Below are 17,647 nucleotides of genomic sequence, written 5' to 3' on the forward strand. Positions count from 1 at the left end.
AATACAGGTGGTACTTTGCATACCTGAAAGTAATGCCTTAGAGTAGGCATGAAAGCAAAGTTTTCCCTGGCATTTAATCTACTTCCACTTTGTCAGCACCCACATGAAATGAGTTTTCCATTTTTACTCACAGACAGGCACCTTACCGAGCTCAGGATGCAGAGACTACAGTGGTTGCCTGGCCAGAGATACTGGGAGTGTCTGGGCAGAGCAGCTTACTAGGCACTTAGTTAATGGCATCGTTCATTTTGGCTGGCTTTTTGTCCCATCTTCTGAGACTGTTTATTCAGGAGCTTACCTTTTGCGCGTTTTATGAAAACACTTAGGATATCCAGATGCTAAAATATCTCTTGAGCTACCTTTTGGTTTATAAGTGTAATCCCCATAAAACTTACACCACTGACTTCTCACGAGAAGCCAGTCACTTGTTGAGTTCGCTGGGAACAAGACGAAGCTTTCAGCCCCCCAGCCCGTTTCTCCTGCACCCGGCTGCTGCCCGCGCCCGCCCCCGTGCTCCCACCGCTAGATGTCACCCTGCTGATGCTGTTCACTATGTTATGCTGGGAGCTAAAACTACCCAAAAACCAGCCGTGAAAAAAAAAAAAAAAAAAAAAAAAAGGAGCCGAGAAGAAAATCAAACGGCGCTTTTAGAAAGTGAGAGCACACGAAAGCGAGCGATCGCGGAAAAAAAAAAAAAAAAAAAAAAAAAAAGTTTTGGAAAGCACGTGGAAAATAACCATCATACAAAGCACAAATACTCCACTGAAAGCAACTACAAAGACAAATCAAAAGTTAAGGTTTTGCTTTAACACAGGAGAGGCGATTATTCTGTCTCCTCTCTCCTGCCAGATGCAGCGTGCAGCTGAAGACTGTGTCCGTTTAACCCAGGAGCAGGAGAAACAAAAATACATTCCCGAGATAAAACAAGGAGTTGGAATTTGGCATCGCTGCTGCGAAGCCATCCTGAGCAAGAGGCAATGAGCTCTGCCTGAAGAAATGAAAACATTTCTGGGGCAGACTGGCCACGTTTTCTGCGACGTCAGAAAGCCACCAAGTGTTGAAATATCCTCGAGCACGGAGCTTTCGCGAGGCAATGAGCCCACGCTGCCCTGTGACAAAACCGCCTTGTCAGAGCCGTCAGCACAGGAAAAAAAAAAGGTACGAGACGGTGGTACCTGAAGAATAAATGTATTTATTTTCTTTTTAAAGTGAGGCTTGCTCGCGTTAGCAGCAGGGTTCAATACAGCCCTTTGTCTGGCTGGGGGAGCAGCAGGGCAGGGAGAAGGGGTGAGGAGAAGGTTCCCGCTCAGGGGTGTGAGGGGCGGCGAGCGGTGCCTTTGCTCCCTTCCCTCTCTCTCCTTCCTCCTCCCGGGCGGGGAGGGCGCAGGTGAAGGCGCCCTTTGTCCAGGCGAGGCCCCAGCGGGCTCCGCGGGCCGGGCCGGGCCAGACGGGCAGCCCTGAGGCGAGCTCCGGCCCTGAGGCGAGCCCTGGCGCTCAGGTGCCCGCCGGGCCGGGGGGAGCGCGATGGGCGCGGAAGGCGGGGCCGGGCGGGGAGGGGAGGGGAGATGGAGCCGGCGGCCGGGCCCCCCCTTCCCCCGCCGCTCCCCTCAGCTCCTGCCGGCCGCTGCGGGGCTGACCCGAGGCCGCCCGCCCCGGCGCGGCCGCGCAGGGCTCTCCCCGTCCTAACCCAGCCGAGCCGAGCCGAGCCGGGGCTCCCGGGGAAGCCCCGCGCCGCCGCCCGGGCACAAGAAGGCGCCGCTGCCGGCGGGCTGAGGTGGGTGAGCCCCGGGGCGGCGGGCGGGCTGCGGCCGGGGTCTGGCGCCCTGCTCCGCTCCGCTCCGCTTCGCCCCGGGACGGGACGGGACGGGACGGGACGGGACGGGACGAGCTCACCTGGGCCGGCCCCGGCAGCGCTGATGGCGGGGCCCCGAGCCGGGCTCGTCTGCCCCCCGCGCGGCTTGGCCGAGGAGGGCACGGAGCGGGGCTCGCCGGCCCCGGTCCCCGCAGGGGTCTCCGCAGAGCTCGAGCGGGCTCCCGACGAGCCGGGACAGCAGGGTGAGGGGTGGGTGGCCAGCTCGGCTCTCTCGGGTGCCTCCACAGCACCTTAAAATTGAGGCGATTGCCCCAAACGCTCTCACCCGGTCGTTCTTCGATGGTGCCAGAGGAGTGGGGATGCTGCCACCGTCCCGCGCCTGCTCCATCACCCCAGCGTTGTGATCTTAGCCTGTTTATTTTAGCCATTTTTTCTTTATTCAGTGAGCCAGCTCTGAAAACCCTTACTCAGGCAAGCCTCCCATTGACTTCGGAAGACGTTTTGGCAGAGTCAGGTCTGCCCGGTTTGGATCGCTGTCGGCTCAGCGCTGTAATGAGCCTGTTTGCTTCTCCCAAACTGCACTACACCCAGCGCTGGAAACTTGGCCTTCCGCAGCTGGAGATCCTCCATCCTCACTCGCAGCCAGCTGCGCTGCTGCCTTCTGGAGAGGGAGGCATGGGCGCGGAGGATGGATGGACGTGCCTGGGTTCTGTCTCTCACGGGACTTTCTTCAGACATATTGCAGACAGAGGCACGCTGTAAAGGACTCTGTTATGATAATTCGCAAGGCACTGTATAACAGAATTACAAGTGCCTTGTATGTAGGCTATTACTGCGCTTTGTTATCAGCTGTATCAAAGAAATAACTCTTATCTCAGATATCAGAGTTATCTGGTTTGGCACCTACTCTTCCTTGCATGCAGTCGCAGGGCTGTAACCCATATTTCACTGTTAGAGTATATGCATTCATTCACACACAATTTCTTTTATTTATTTTTTTTTTTTTCCTGCCACATAAAGCATTAGGAGTGTATTAAACATTGTTTCCCCAAATCAGCTTTTAGGATCAGTAAGTGACATCCCAGCTCATGATTTTTTTCATGTCACTATACCATTTACTACAAAGTCATCAACCCAAGCCTCTAATTAGAAGCTATTACTGGACTCTTCATTTCTAAATTAAGACTGATATTAACATAAGGGTCAGGTGAGTTAAGCATTTCCACGCAGAGCTCCTCAATCAAAAATATGCTTTCGGACCTCCAAGATAGTGTGGCAGCCAGAAGAGGACAGTTCAGAAGAGGCAGGGATCACTGTGTAAGCTCCTGTAGGCTGGTGATGTTAACAGATGAAAGCTCAATTGAGGTAGGTAAAGAAAAAAATAAAATAGGAGCAAATATATGTGAGCCATCATCTGTTTTAATAATTTTAAAAAGTTGATCTCATCATCCAAAAAAAGTAAAAAGTCAGTCTAAGACTTCTTCACATCCTTTTTTTTTTTTTTATTTCCACATGCACACTTCAAATTTTAAAAATCAGAGGGTAGGCCTCAAAAACTGTGTGATTGCCCTTGATATTCTGAGTTCTTTTAAAAATAGGTCTGGAAATCACTCTGTTCCTTTTTTTCCATGTAAGTACATTAGACCAAGGTCTGTTTGTAAACTATTCTTTGTCATTGTAGCAGCTAGAGATACAATATATCAAAACATAGAATTTGTAACTAATTCTGGGAGTGGCAGAGCTGAAGTTTTATGAGGATAGCATGAAACACGGGGTCTAGCCCTAGCGAAAAAAAAAAAAAATATTGCCTTCAGCAGTAGGATATAAAAGCAGCTAATGGCATAGGAAAGGGTTAATAGTCTGACCTTCAGAGGGAAGCTCTTATTGACCCTACTCTGCAACACTTGGCCAAAAGGTTATGCCCAAAGGGAGAGCTTGTTAGCAGGAGGGGAAAAAAGTCAAAAGAGAAATACTTAGGAAAATACTTAGGCTTCAGGAGGCTGGTGGCTTGGCGAAAAGCAAATGTTTGTACCAGATAGCACAAGACAGTGTGGATTCATCCACTGAAGCACAACAAAAATAGGTACAACTGATACAATTTCACAAAAGTTTTACAGATATAAAAGAATCTCTATTTAGTAAAGTAGTTTCATGTCTAGTAATCCAGCTGCTCGGTAGGTTCCTGGAGGAGCTAACTAGTCACAGCCGTACAGGTGGTCACAGAGCTACGCTGCGGCAGGGCAGCGTGACCTTCCAGTGCCTTGGCGCTAGCACATCGCTTCGAGCAGTGTGTAACTGTACTGTGCCTATCAGAAGTCCACCTTGCAGGGTAACCCCCTGCAGTTATTTTACAGAATATTTTTCATTATTTTTACAAGACTTCGGGGTTAGGATCCTGAGAAAGAAATATCCCTTCTCTTCGTCTTTGTTTTCTGGCCTCTGATTTCTTCTAGTCCTTAACAGCTAAGAACCATTTTTGCTTCCTCTTGTATTGATAAATATAGACAGTGTACCTTGGAATAGAATGAGCAAAGCTCCAACTGGAGTTTCCTGACAATCTTGAGGGGAGAATACACCTCTAAAGCCACAGGATGACTGTCAGGTAGACCAAGCCTGAAAATCTGAATCGTAAAACCTAAAAAGTATTAGGGACTGCAGATTTGCATGGGTTTCTTATATCAGTAAGTCCAGTCTCTTGCTAGGATAGACACAGGATAGACACGTTAAAGCTTTTTGTAAACCTAACAAAAATCCATCTTCATAACATTTTAACTGTTATTCCTATTCAAAAACTGTTTCAAACTCTGTTGTTCTATTTTTAAAACTTTCAGCCTGATTTAAGTCCTTCATTCCAGTAGCAACATGGGCATTTAGCTTAAATATTGCTTTTCATAGGTGATTTTGTTCTGTTGATTTATCTGCTCTCTTAGTCTCCACTTCACTTTAAATAACTATAAAAAAAAAAAAAAATATATGAGCTCTTCTGTTCTCAGAGGACAGACTTTCTTTTCCCTAGATTATCACAGCTTCTCTGGCAAACGGGTGGAGGAGGGGGAAGAAAACATTTTGAGGGAAAATAGGCCTCAAAGTTCCAGTAGGGCATTTCAAAACCTGTTTTACATCCTGTGTTTGTTTTGCAGGGAGTTTCTGCAATGGAGAAGAGGGAAGGCGATAGTCATACCATTGATCAGAATGCAGGTCAGAGCATCGTGCCGAGGAGAAATAGAGGAAACCTTAGCAACTTGGTAATGTTTCTGTAAAAGAGCAGCTCATACGTCACACAGAATATTGCAGACTTTATTTGATTTTGTCCAAACGTACTGTGTTTCCATAACACTGGCATATCATCAATGCTTCTGAAGTCTTCTCTCAATATTGACATGGAGAGATAAAAAGATAAGGAGTAACTCATTCAATTTAATCGCATTCCATGCTAAAAAAAAAAAATACACAAGATTTGTTAAGAAAAAAACACATAGTAATAGTTATATGATGTTAATTGTTAGTTGCATTCTACCAGCTGAACAAAACTCTATAGAAATAATTTGTGATTTTTGAACAGGAATGTAAAGCTTATCCTGGGTACAGTCTTTATTGTTGCCACTTTGCATTTAGTAAGTTTTGCACACCACACAAAAAAGGCCGGGAGAAATCCATTTCATCAGTATTTGCCTCTGCAACACCTGATGCACAGAAGTTCAAGCCACAACTTGCTGTTCAGTTGTGACCTCAGTCTGTGGAATACTGCATTAGGCTTTACAAACTGTCTCAAACAGGAATCTTTAGGTGAAACTGGGTTCAGAGGTGAATTTCAGTTTATGTAATTTATACTCATACCTGATTCTGCAATGCATAAAAACTACACTCTACTTCTCCTCACAGACTAGAGAACAGAAGTTACCTAGGCTATACCTTCACTGGTACATTGCAAAGATACATTTTTATTAATACATCAGCATGTATTAGCTATTCAACTATAAAATCACAATAAAGAGCATGCCCTTGAATTTTACTGTGAGGCACTGCAAGCAAGTCAGTCAGACATGTGGAAACAGGCTAGCTTTGTCTCCATTTAGGATTTTATGGCAAGATAGCAGTGTATGTTTGTTATTTCTCTGTTAAAAGAAAGCAAAGCACGCAAAACACCTGTGTATTACTGAAGCTAAATACAAGGCTTACACCTGCTTATGCTTGCATTATTTACAAGTATTTACAAGAATTGACCCCTTAACCAGCTTCAATATAATATTTGATTCTGAAGAATAAAGACAGATCATATTGCTGAAATAAGCAGATCTCCTGTATCCTAGCAGATTTGATCATCTTGAAGGTATTTTCCAACCCTGATGATTGTATGGTTCTGTGACTGCCAACTTACAGCTTTCTACTAGTACTTGTCTTCCTCAAGCCTCACAGTGCCATGTCACTTTCTGGAGACCTGGACACATGCAAGTTTAGCCATTCTAAAGCTGAGCCGTTGCTGCATTAGTTCAGATTTAATTTGCATTTCACTGGATTATTAAAGGGGTGGCACGTTAATTTCTGAATGTTTCAAATTCTTAGCTCCCCACCCCTAGACAGCTGTCTGCTGCATCAACTGCAATTTCCTGCTGTTGGTGCACATATTTTCATTTTGTACTTATGTTGATCATATACCTTGTCCCCAAACTGTAAGTTTGGGACAATCTTTTAATACATTATCTCAATGTAAAACAGTTTATAACATTATACTAAAATTTTGTCCTAGCTTAGCTTCTTCTTAAGTCTGTGATAATTCTGCCAAGGTCTTCTGTGAGACTAGAATCAAACCATGACTATTTGGCAGTAAAAATTCAGCTTTTTAAACTGAAGTGCCTCAATTTCACAAGTTTTTATAAAAGTTAAGAGGATGCTATTACATTTAGGGAGGATGGGAATAAAAGCATTGGAATTTGAGATGGAGTTGACAGATGCACAGCTGGTCTAATATGCTGGATCCCAAATATTTCTATTTACATCCTTATTCCCCCAGTTAAGTGTCATGAAAATAGCAGTGACTGAATGAAATACTGTAGTGTCATGTCTCTGGATTCTGTTGTTGTGCATATTATTTGGGTTACATTATTAAGTCTCTAGCTGAAATTGGAAATCTTGAAATCTGGAGTGCCTACCATAAAAAGTTGTAATGATGCTTTGCAAAATGTAATCTTCCCTTGTGGTGTAGTTAACTTCCTGGAATGAAAATCTATTTTGAAATCACCATGGATGATGAATGAAGAATGAGAAATCTACAGTAAAATTGCCTTGCTCAACTACTAACTATGCTGTTTGAAATATTGTATTTTCAATCTACCTTGTCTTTAATAGTATGCATGTGTTTTGTTTTTTTGTTTTGTTTTGTTTGTATATGGTTTCAGTGCTGCACAATATAAAAGCCATGATGGCAAATAGTGTGAATACTGGGGTTTGATCTCACTTTACATTTCCTTTCTGTCTTTTCCAGAATGTGGATATGCAAGTTACCAATCCACCAGAAGTAGCTGCACTTTTTAATTTACATCAAGCACACCATTTTGGTGAGTTTGAACACTCTTCAGAACAGCACTGCAAGCAGGAGCTGTTCCCCAAGTGGCACTTACCAATGAAGATAGCATCTGCGATCTCATTATTAACATTTATTTACACTTCTCTAAGAGATGTCATATATCCTTTTGTAACAAGAAATGAAAATGTTTTCTATAAAATTCCAATCCTTGTCATAAACAAAGTTTTACCAGTGGTTTCAATTACACTTTTAGCACTGGTATATTTACCAGGAATACTAGCGGCTGGTTTCCAGCTATACTTTGGCACCAAGTACAAAAGGTTTCCCCAGTGGCTGGATAGATGGATGTTGTCAAGAAAACAATTTGGACTTCTCAGTTTCTTCTTCGCTACAATGCACGCCTGCTATAGCCTGTGCTATCCAATGAGAAGATCATACAGATACAAGCTGCTCAACTGGGCATTCCAGCAGGTATGATGGGCTCACAAATACCAACATTTCAGTGTTGAGAGAATCCTTGTGTTGTACATCCAAACAAATCTGGTTAGGGAGAAAGGTGTTTTTATTGCCTTTGATTTTGAAACAGCTCCTCACTGCTAAGCGATAGAGCAGGGCCTACTTGTTAAAGCGTTTTATAGGGAGTCAAGAGTCAACACAGCTGTGCCAGTGTGTATTCAGTAAGCCACTTTCTTCATCTGGGAATTCTTAGCTCTGTGTAAAATACCCATAATTATAATTGCTTCACAGGTACGTTTAAGTCTTTGGAACACTTAGTTTAATGTGGATTGATTTATTTGCATCAGTGGAATCTAACTGTCTCCAGAAACTGCTGCACACACCTTTTTAAGACATCATCTGTGTAAAGCGAATTGCCAGCAATGAAGGAGAACTGAACTAAATTACAATAATTTATATATGCCACAGACTAAACTTGTAAACACTGATGGCTACACAGTTTGGCTGGTGCACACTAACTTGTTAAAACAATTCGGTTTATTTCAGTTTATATTGCTCATGTTTCCAAATCATGAGCAATAATTGGTTTGCAAAGCTGTCTAAGGTCTTCTGTGACTAGAGGGTTTCTAGCACATGTGTATCACCTTGGGTAGTATTCCAGCATAAGGAATATTCCAATATAAGGTGTAGAGTGCAAAGGTACAGTTTTAATATCCTTAAAGTCTAATATAAGGCTTTATTGCAAGCAGAGTAGGGTGTTACTGGCTTCTTAAGAATTCTGTCATCAGTCAAACTACCTGATGAAAACTTTGAAGATCAGCCTTACTGGTAATCTGACTTAAGTGGTTTACCAGAAATTTCTGTGAGATTCCAGTTCTTAAGTGAAGGTGAAGAAATGATCATATCTGGAGCATATTACACTATGGTGATCCCTAACAGCATCAAGGAACTATTGCAAGTAGTCATAAACAGGACAAGCTTTGACATCAGTTTTTTTATTTTCATCCATATCAACCATTGTATTCAGTGCAGCTGAATGCACCAAGTCATTAACAACAAAAAAAAAAAAAAAAAAAAAAGGCTATTCTGGCAGGATAACATGGCTAAGAATGCCTGCTAATCTGGATCCCTAAAATAGTGCTGTAAATATATTTCCTTGTGTTATAATCTCCTACATACAGTATTTTGCCATGAATGGAGGATTGTTTTTTTGTCTGTTTGTATTTGTCAGAGTAAGGTTTCTCCTGCTGTGAGGGCAGGCTGATAGGTCTCAGAACTAGTCGGTTCTGGGCCAAGACACTGATGCAATCTGTAAATTCTTCTCACGTAAAGCCTACCTTAGCTCTACAGATACTAGTAGAGACTTTTTCATCACAATTAAACAGCAGTTACACTTAGAGACATTCAAACAAACAAAAATACTATGTTTCTTATCTTATTTCTTAATTATTATTGTGAAAATAACTGTTTCACGTAAATGGCTAAGTGTGCCAGAAAGCCAGCTGTAGCCTGGGCTGCATGAAAAGAAGGACGACCAGCAGGGCAAGGGAGGTACTTCTCTCTCTCTGCTCCCTTGAGACCCACCTGGAGTACTGCATCCAGTTTTGGGGTCCCCAGTACAAGAATGATGTGGACTTCTTAGAGCAGAAAATAATCAGAGGGCTGGAGCCCTTCTCCTGTACAGAAAGGTTGAGAAAGTTGGAGTTTTTCAGCCTGGAGAAGAGAAGGCTCCAGGCAGACTTTATTGTGGCCTTTCCATATATAAAGGGAGCTTACAAGAAAGATGGAGGAAGACTTTTTTACCAGAGTCTCTACTGACAGAACAAGGGCAATGGTTTTAAACTGAAAGGAGGTAGATTTTGATTGAATATAAGGAAGACTTTTTTTTTTTTTACAGTGGGGTTGGTGAAACACTAGAACAAGTTGTCCATAGAAGTCATGGATGCCTCTTCATTGGAAGTGTTCAAGGCCAGGTTGAATGGGGCTTTCAGCAACCTGATCTAGTGAAAGACATCACTACCCATGGCTGGGGGGTTGGACTAAATGGTCTTTAAAGGTCCCTTCCAACCCTATGATTCTTCTGGCAGGTCAAACAAAAAAAAGAAAATGCTTGGATTGAACACGATGTTTGGAGAATGGAGATTTATGTGTCCCTAGGAATTCTGGGACTTGCTTTGCTGGCTTTATTGGCAATAACCTCAATCCCATCTGTCAATCATTCTTTGACCTGGAGAGAGTTCCACTACATTCAGGTACACATAAACATCATCATTGCATGTCATTACTCATTTTTAGGACTGTATGTTATCAGCTAACATCATTCCTAGTTAAAAATACTAAATATAGAGTCATTAATGAAACCAATGTAAAAGTTTATTCAGCACCCTTTGTTAACTGTTCTGCAAAAAATATTCATTTCATTTGTTATTTTGGGAGAAGAAAAGGTTGTCATGTTCAGGGAATAAAGTGGAAAGAAAGATAGCTCCAAGTTGACCAGCAGCAGTTGTTCCTTCAGAAACTATTCTGAGGTCAAAGACCTCTGGCTCTGAAAGCATTTCAGTTACCTTCTGGGCTTTTTATGTTCCAGGAAAGCCTTGTGTCCTGCTGAACTGGGAGTAGGTGGTACTGAACCAGATTAGAGTGTTGGCGTACAACATGGATTTCCATTACAAAATGATCATTGCCTGTTGCTCCCTTGGAGCCATTTTGGCTATTCTGTACTGCCTGAGCAATACCATGTGGCTGGCAGGTCCAGAAGCCTCCTGCCTTCTGGAATGCAGAGGTTTTCCATATGCAGTGTCACTAGCCTCACAGCCCACTCCAAAAAGCTGTATTCTGAGAAGGGGATGTCTTAGAACAGACACATAATCAAATCCAGCCAGTCATGAGTTCTGCTATAAATGTGCTTGTTTGTTCACCTAGTACCTGTTTTGCTCTTAGTGTCCTGTATCATGCACAGTAATAATCAGGGGTGGTTCTGCTGGCATCAGTATGATCACACTGTGTTAAGCAAGTGTTGAGCTGGGTCCCTGAACACCAAAATCTGAAAATTCAATGACTTACTGAGCACCTGTCATTTGAGAACTTGTTATGAATTTGAAAAGTAGGTATGAAACATGTATTTCTTGACAATTAGTGATTTGGGAATCTGTTCATTCTATGAAGTACATCAGTTGTAAGAAAAGTTTGTCAGCTCTACAGAGACTGTATGAACAGGTGTAGGAGGGAGTCTCCTAGTGCATAATTACTTTCATATTAAGCTATCATGGTGGAGAAATCCAGAAGAGTAATGCTAACATATTGGATTAGTTTTATAAAAAAATAGCTTTTATACTAATTATATCCTGTAGATTTACCACTTAGAAAGGCACTTTACACTGATGAGTAATTCCATTTTTGTAATAAAAGCAATATTTTTATGTACACAGGAAACAAAATTTGTAGTAACTCTTGCATAACTTTTCCTTTTCTCCTTAATCTCAAATCCTAAACCAGATTTATCATAGTACTAGATTTACTAGAGTTACTGACTTTAACTGACCTTAAAAATTCCCTTTGCAAACAGTTGATTAAAGCATTTATAAGTCTGCTTTTGAACTCATAATAATTTATCACAGAAGATATGGTAATTTAGGATACAGGTGACATCTACAAACTGAGATATTGAGAACTGACACAGTTTGGGGAATCTGTGATCTGTTAGTCCACTATCATATCAATAGGAGAAAAATGTGCCTTATCTTTTCTGGTGACATAGAAAGGTAGAGCTGGATTCTTGAATTACAAGTTTTTAATTTTAATTCAAAGCTAATGTTTTCTTTTCTTTCGCTTACATGTGTTGTTTGAGGCCTTTTCTTATTTCCATTTTTCCTTAAAAGAGTAATCTTTTTACCAAGGTTTAAAAAATAAATAACTTACTGTTATCTTTCTCTTTTCAGAGCAAGATGGGATATGTAGCTCTGCTGCTATGCACAGTTCACGCACTGGTGTTTGCTTGGAATAAGTGGGTTGATGTTAACCAATTTATCTGGTACACACCTCCTTCATTTATGGTAGCAGTTTTTCTTCCTATTGTAGTCCTGCTCTGTAAATGCATACTGCTCCTCCCATGTTTCAGGAAGAGGATAAAAAAGATCAGATGTGGTTGGGAAGCCAACACACAAACCAATCAAACCAGCATGACTTCCAGGCTGTAGATCACATATGGACATTTCCTGTCTGCTGTATGTAAATATGCTCAAGTCCACAAAATGTTCACTTGTGAGTTCTGTTTTCATGTTTTTCTTAGATGTTACTTGTTTACTTTTCATTTCAGCTGCAAAGGTATGGGATGCTTGATGCAACTGGGACCTTTGCTGAGACAGAAATTGAAAACATTCATTTTACACTTTAATCTATTTGGTGTTCTGATATTTGATCATTTCTTTCTTCTGACTCATTGCTCTTAAAACACCAGTACTTCATCACCTCAATCGTAATTCTTTCTTTGGCAAAAGCAATCATAAATCATCGGTCCAGATGACCACAGAAAGTAAATAAATCATTACACCACAGAATCCAGGAATGCTTTCTGCATCCCACAGACATGTTTGTTCCCTGGTTAAATCTCAGTGTTATGAAGGGAGAACAACTTGAATATTTATTATCCTGTCCCCCCTTATCCCCTGCATCCTACATTTCACTCTGCGGAATGGGGACCTTAGCACAGAAGTCACACAAAAAGTGTGTTGCATTCCCACCACATATTGAATTCAGACAATCAAGCAAGCAGAATTCCAGGGAACTTTGCAAGGCAAATCTCTCCTGAGGCTTAGGCACAGTCTAAAATAAGAGATTTTAGACTCAGATCTACATTTTATACAGGACTAGGTGTGTCTGTTTATTTAGAACCATAAAACATTTTCCTTTTTTTTTTCCATGAACACATTCTTTTGTTTCTGATGCTGGAAATTTTCCATGCTTTTGACCCAAGCCTGCTGCCGCTGACATGTGCTAATCTTTATTAACACAAATTATTCCAGTGGGATAGCTCACATGTCAGGTAAATGTGTTTTACTGTTTACCCTAGGGCCAGTACAATTGTGTGACTAGAAGAAAAACATTAAAAATAGGCATTTGAACCTTGGCATTGATTTGGTGAGATTTTCATGTAAAATCACTTCTGGATATGTTTGCTTTTACTAAAATTTTAGTATAAGCTGATGAAGCTTCACTTTCTTTGTGTTACGTAGGTCTGTCTGAAAGTTTTAAATGAATAATTCATTTATTAACATCTATTTTTAAATATGTTATGCAGTAGTTAATATATTCACCCAGCAGCAGAAACATTTCTGCCAGTTTCCCTGTGTGAGCTGACTAGGACATGGACTAATGGTGCCAGCTATTGCTGGGATCACCCAAATGAGAATTGTAACTAGTAATGGCTCTGGTATTAAACAAACAGGAAAACAATGGTTACATAAAAATATACGTAACACATGGTGCTAATTATTCTGCAGCTAATAATCCTGTTGTACATTTGAGGGCTTGGTGCACTGAGCATAATTAACAAATTAAATAGTTACAGAGATGCTACATTTTGTATTTTCCTGGTTATAACTCCAATTATTGCAACTTAAAAGTTGTATTTGTGTTTTGCACTTGATGTAGTACTGTGAATATAAGTGGGGACATGGTGGCCTGTGTAATATAGACTGAAGAGACGTGAGTGACATTGTGTATCAAATCAGTAATGCGTGACAGACGTAAGCACTAAAACACAGAAAGCCAGTCTGGAAAGTGAACTTAAGAATTTTCTAAAATAACAGAAAACATGTGGTTGTCAATACATGAGCATTTATATTTCTGTAGAGGAAATAGATAAAATTAATTAGAAGTCATGTTAGGGATTGTCCTGGTTTTAACTCTGGCCCAGCTGAAACCAGAGCAGATAGGACTTACCAAAAGCTTACCCGGAACATTAACTGCACTTTGTTGTCAGGAGTCATAAAAACCTTAATAAAGTAATTTTTTTCTAGTGGAACTGGTTAAGAAAAGTCTTATGATAAAGAAATCAAATTGTCCATTAGCTACTCAAAACATATGCTCAAATATACTACTTAGGACAAAGATGAGATTTAAAATACTCCAAGCAAGCCCAGCATGCATCCATTGAAGAGATTAATATTTGGTTTTATCAAAACATGTTAAATTTTGCTCTTCAGAATCAGCTCTGCTGCTCCCTTACTAAGAAAATCTGGAGAACTGAATTCAATCTCCAGTTTTGCTAAATTCTGGTCACATAGTTGAATTCATCATTTACAACTGGTCATAGAAGCCAGCCCTTTGCCACAGGGAAATATAAACAGCTTCAAGGTTAACAAGGTTTGTGACACAGAGAACAGAACCCTTGATAACTGAAAACTGAAAAGAGGTGAATGAAGACACTCCTTGGAATAAGCCATTCAAAGTTAGTCCTACGGCATGTGTAAAATAAAATCTCAAGTAGGAGCAAGGTTTTCTGTGCAACAGCCAGCCTTTTCTTTATAAAGCACTGTTGAATGCTTAGAGCCAGAATTTGAGACCTCATATCAAGTCTCTTCCCTGCTTTGTAAGTCTTTAGTAAACTACTTCACCTTTAAGTAACTCACTTCCCAATCTGTAGTACTGGAGTAGTATTCCTCTGCAAGACATTGCAACAGCATGTTCAAGCTTTTAAGGCATTCAGATGCAATAGTGAGGGAGGAGGGTCAGGTAAGGGGTGTAAAGAGCTGCAGAAGAATATGCTATTAACAGTAGTTTATTTCTCCCTTTGTCATAGATATGATTTAGTTCAACACTAATTACAATGAATGCATATGTACCTTTTAATTTATGTTTATACAGCTATTTCAAAATTCAGTGTATTAATATGTCTGTATACTACTATAATATAGAAAAAATGTGTCTGCCAATTTTAGGCACTTATTTATATAACACTGATTATTTTTATAAAATTATGTATCACTAAATGCTTAATTGTATATATACTGTGTCTGCCATTGTGTAATATCCATCCAGACCTGTATAAGGGTAAAAAGGCATGACAAAACCTAGAAGAGCTGCTGACATGAACATTTAAACAGCTTTAGTCAAGGGGGACCTTTCTCCCCATGCTAGCTGAAAATCCTGGATTTTCCAAAGGAGAGAAGACATAGATGTGAAAAACAAAATGGACATTTTCATAGAGAGATGTAATGAAAAGAAATTTGGATAGATCTTTTAACTGACAGGCCATGTATTCTAGCATTTGGAGGAGATTTTTGAGAAGGAACAGAAAGCTGAATTAGTTGTGGAATGCTTTGGAAAGAGACCTGTGATCCCTGAAAATGCTGATTAAAGATCAGGAAAAGATCAAGAATGGTGAAGACATAGAGGAGAGGAAAGTAATGTAGCCATATTCTTTGGTAAGAATCCATCACTCTAGTGTAAGGGATTTTGCAATGCCTTTACAAAGGTTACAATGTACTTCCTTAATTAAGTCAGAGATACAGAATTGAAACTGGAGAGAGAACTCTCGAACTGTTGAAGGGACTTCACGAATTTCATGACCTACCTGAGATAGCAAGATCCCAGAATACTATTCTCAGGAAGTGGTACCAATGATGAATGCCCAGGAAGCCAGAATCAGGCTGTGCTGGCTATGGTTTAATGTCAATTCCTGTTGACAGCAGCCTTTACTGTAAGCTGTAAAGGCCATACTTCTCAATTATCTCAGTTCTTCTAACAAAAGTGTGTAAAGCTGTACACAAAAGTGTGTAAGTCCAGGGAGTTTGATCCAGTTAAAAAGTAATGATTCATCCAGAGCCATGTACTGCTCTGATTGACCTGACAGGTGTGTGCATATGCCAGCATGAAGGACAGGAAGAGAGATCACAGAATCACAGAATATCCTGGATTGGAAGGGACCCACAAGGATCATGGAGTCCAACCTCTGCCTCCACACAGGACCATCCAAAAAACAGACAATATGTCTGAGAACGTTGTCCAAACATTTCTTGAATTCCATCAGGCTTATTGCCATGACCACTGCCCTGGGGAGTCTGTCCCAGTGCCCAACCACTCCCTGGGTGAAGATTTTAGTTCAAAGTCGTTTAAACTGCACAGTAGTAAGTGCTTCTAAAATTCAAAGCTTAAATCCCATTCTCCTAGCAAGACTGTTTCATCACTTCGCCTGTTTGTCAGGTTCTTAGTTTTCCATGAATCAGTAGGCAAAAATGTGTTCTAGAAATTATCACCAAAACCCCAAACAGACTACATGACTGTCAACTGTGTGGCTTCATCTGTGAAATGATGATCTCATGTCTTCCTCTCTTTTCTGCTACATCCACAGTTTCTACTATTGTCCCCTGATTCCAGGAAATTTTGTGTTAACCATTTCTGAAATTCAGTCTAACTACTTTTAAACTGATTTTCTTAAAATGAGATAAAAAGAATTGTTTAAAAGAACACAACAAAGACCGATTTTTGAAAACATGCTGAATCCACCCTTGGAGAATGTAGCCTGCTGTAATCACTTTGTCTGTCAGCAACTGATCATTGTCACCGACTTTTTTTCAGTAATGCCAGGATTTCTTGATCCTGTCAGCACCTTCTGTTGCCGATGGTAAAATAATTTATTTTGGTGAGAACCTCCTTAATGATATCTCATTGAATTCAGATCAAATTTTGCATCATTGCTTGAAATTTGCAACAGATTGAAAATAATATTTAAGTGGGTGTGGTTGAGATAATTTACTAAGTATGCCTAATAAGTTTTCAGAGATTCTCAAATGAAAATATAAAACCAGTCAGTGAACCAAATTATCAATTTACAAAACAGACTACAGCTACTTCCAATAAAGATGATGCAACAGAAGATAGCATTGTTTGTCTTTTTTTTTTGTTTCTTTCTTTCTTTTTACATGGTTTCATCTTTGTAGCAAGAAAGTGTATTAGTGAGATAAATATGCTATGTCCTTGACTTGGTTAAAGATGTGTGGTGCCTCTATGGCTGGTAGAATATTACTACTGCTACTACTGATGGAGATATTTGGTCCTTAAATTTTATCTGTGGGACTCACTATTAAAAAAAAAAAAGAAGTGTGGCAATTGTGGGGTCTTTTGAACTGGACAGACAATCGTAGTCATGTAGCTTTTCTATACATGCATACACTGTTTCATTGGATATACTCTACTGGAAAAGAATTTTCCATCTGAATACCTCGTTATTTGAAAATCAGTAAAAAAGTTGATTTCTGGACTTGAAGAATGGCCACATAATATTTCTCCAATTTGTCCTCTGCCTTTTTGTCCAGTCCTGTCACTCATATATTGGATAGCATTTCTCTCTTGTCTGTCCACTTGTGTTTGTGCATGTATCAGGATAACTTCTGACCAGCTTATCTCATTCATTCCAAAGTATTCTAGGTGTTCTAACAGGAAATCTATATCTGGGGGGCAAGGGAAGGAGAAAAAAAAAAATAAAAAAAAAAAAATAAAAAAAAGGAAGAAGAAAAAAAAGAAAAAAGAAAAAAAGAAAAAAAAAAAGAAACCTGAGTGGAAAGAAAACGAGCCCCTTGCAAGGCACCTCAGGCATCCCTGTAACAGATCAGAGGTCTAGCAATTCTTTGACAAGACCCATAATTAAAATAGCAACAGCTTCCTCTTGTACCTGCCTAATTTCCAATGGAGTTAGCACATTCATGATATAAACATCCTAAATTATTTATTCCCAAATAATTAATGACAGAGAAAAGGGTATTCAGGGGCAGAGGAAAGCTGGGACTATGGAACTATGCTAGGTGTTAACATGAGATGGGACAGGACAACTGGAGATCCCATTATGAAATTAAAAG

The 17,647-nt window shown here is 40.4% G+C and overlaps 1 protein-coding gene across 1 annotated transcript; it reads left to right on the top strand.

Annotated features, from left to right (window-relative positions):
- Positions 1-1,653: 1,653 nt before the first annotated feature.
- On the top strand, positions 1,654-16,668 carry STEAP1 (STEAP family member 1). Its single transcript, XM_084508468.1, has 5 exons — positions 1,654-1,774; positions 4,954-5,058; positions 7,296-7,808; positions 9,881-10,045; positions 11,732-16,668. Exons 2-5 carry the CDS (start codon positions 4,966-4,968, stop codon positions 11,987-11,989), a joined length of 1,029 nt encoding a protein of 342 aa, XP_084364594.1. The 5' UTR covers positions 1,654-1,774; positions 4,954-4,965; the 3' UTR covers positions 11,990-16,668.
- The last annotated feature ends 979 nt before the right edge of the window (positions 16,669-17,647 follow it).

Source organism: Aythya ferina (genome assembly GCF_964211825.1).
Source record: "Aythya ferina genome assembly, chromosome: 2".
NCBI classification, from domain to species: domain Eukaryota; kingdom Metazoa; phylum Chordata; class Aves; order Anseriformes; family Anatidae; genus Aythya; species Aythya ferina.

What these genes read in the sequence shown, in the direction of transcription:
- STEAP1 (XM_084508468.1), top strand. Translation starts at nt 4,966, where the DNA reads ATGGAGAAGAGGGAAGGCGATAGTCATACCATTGATCAGAATGCAGGT. An exon ending in TCAACTGGGCATTCCAGCAG is followed by an intron (nt 7,809 to 9,880) that starts GTATGATGGGCT and finishes TTCTTCTGGCAG; the next exon opens with GTCAAACAAAAAAAAGAAAA. An exon ending in GAGAGTTCCACTACATTCAG is followed by an intron (nt 10,046 to 11,731) that starts GTACACATAAAC and finishes TTCTCTTTTCAG; the next exon opens with AGCAAGATGGGATATGTAGC.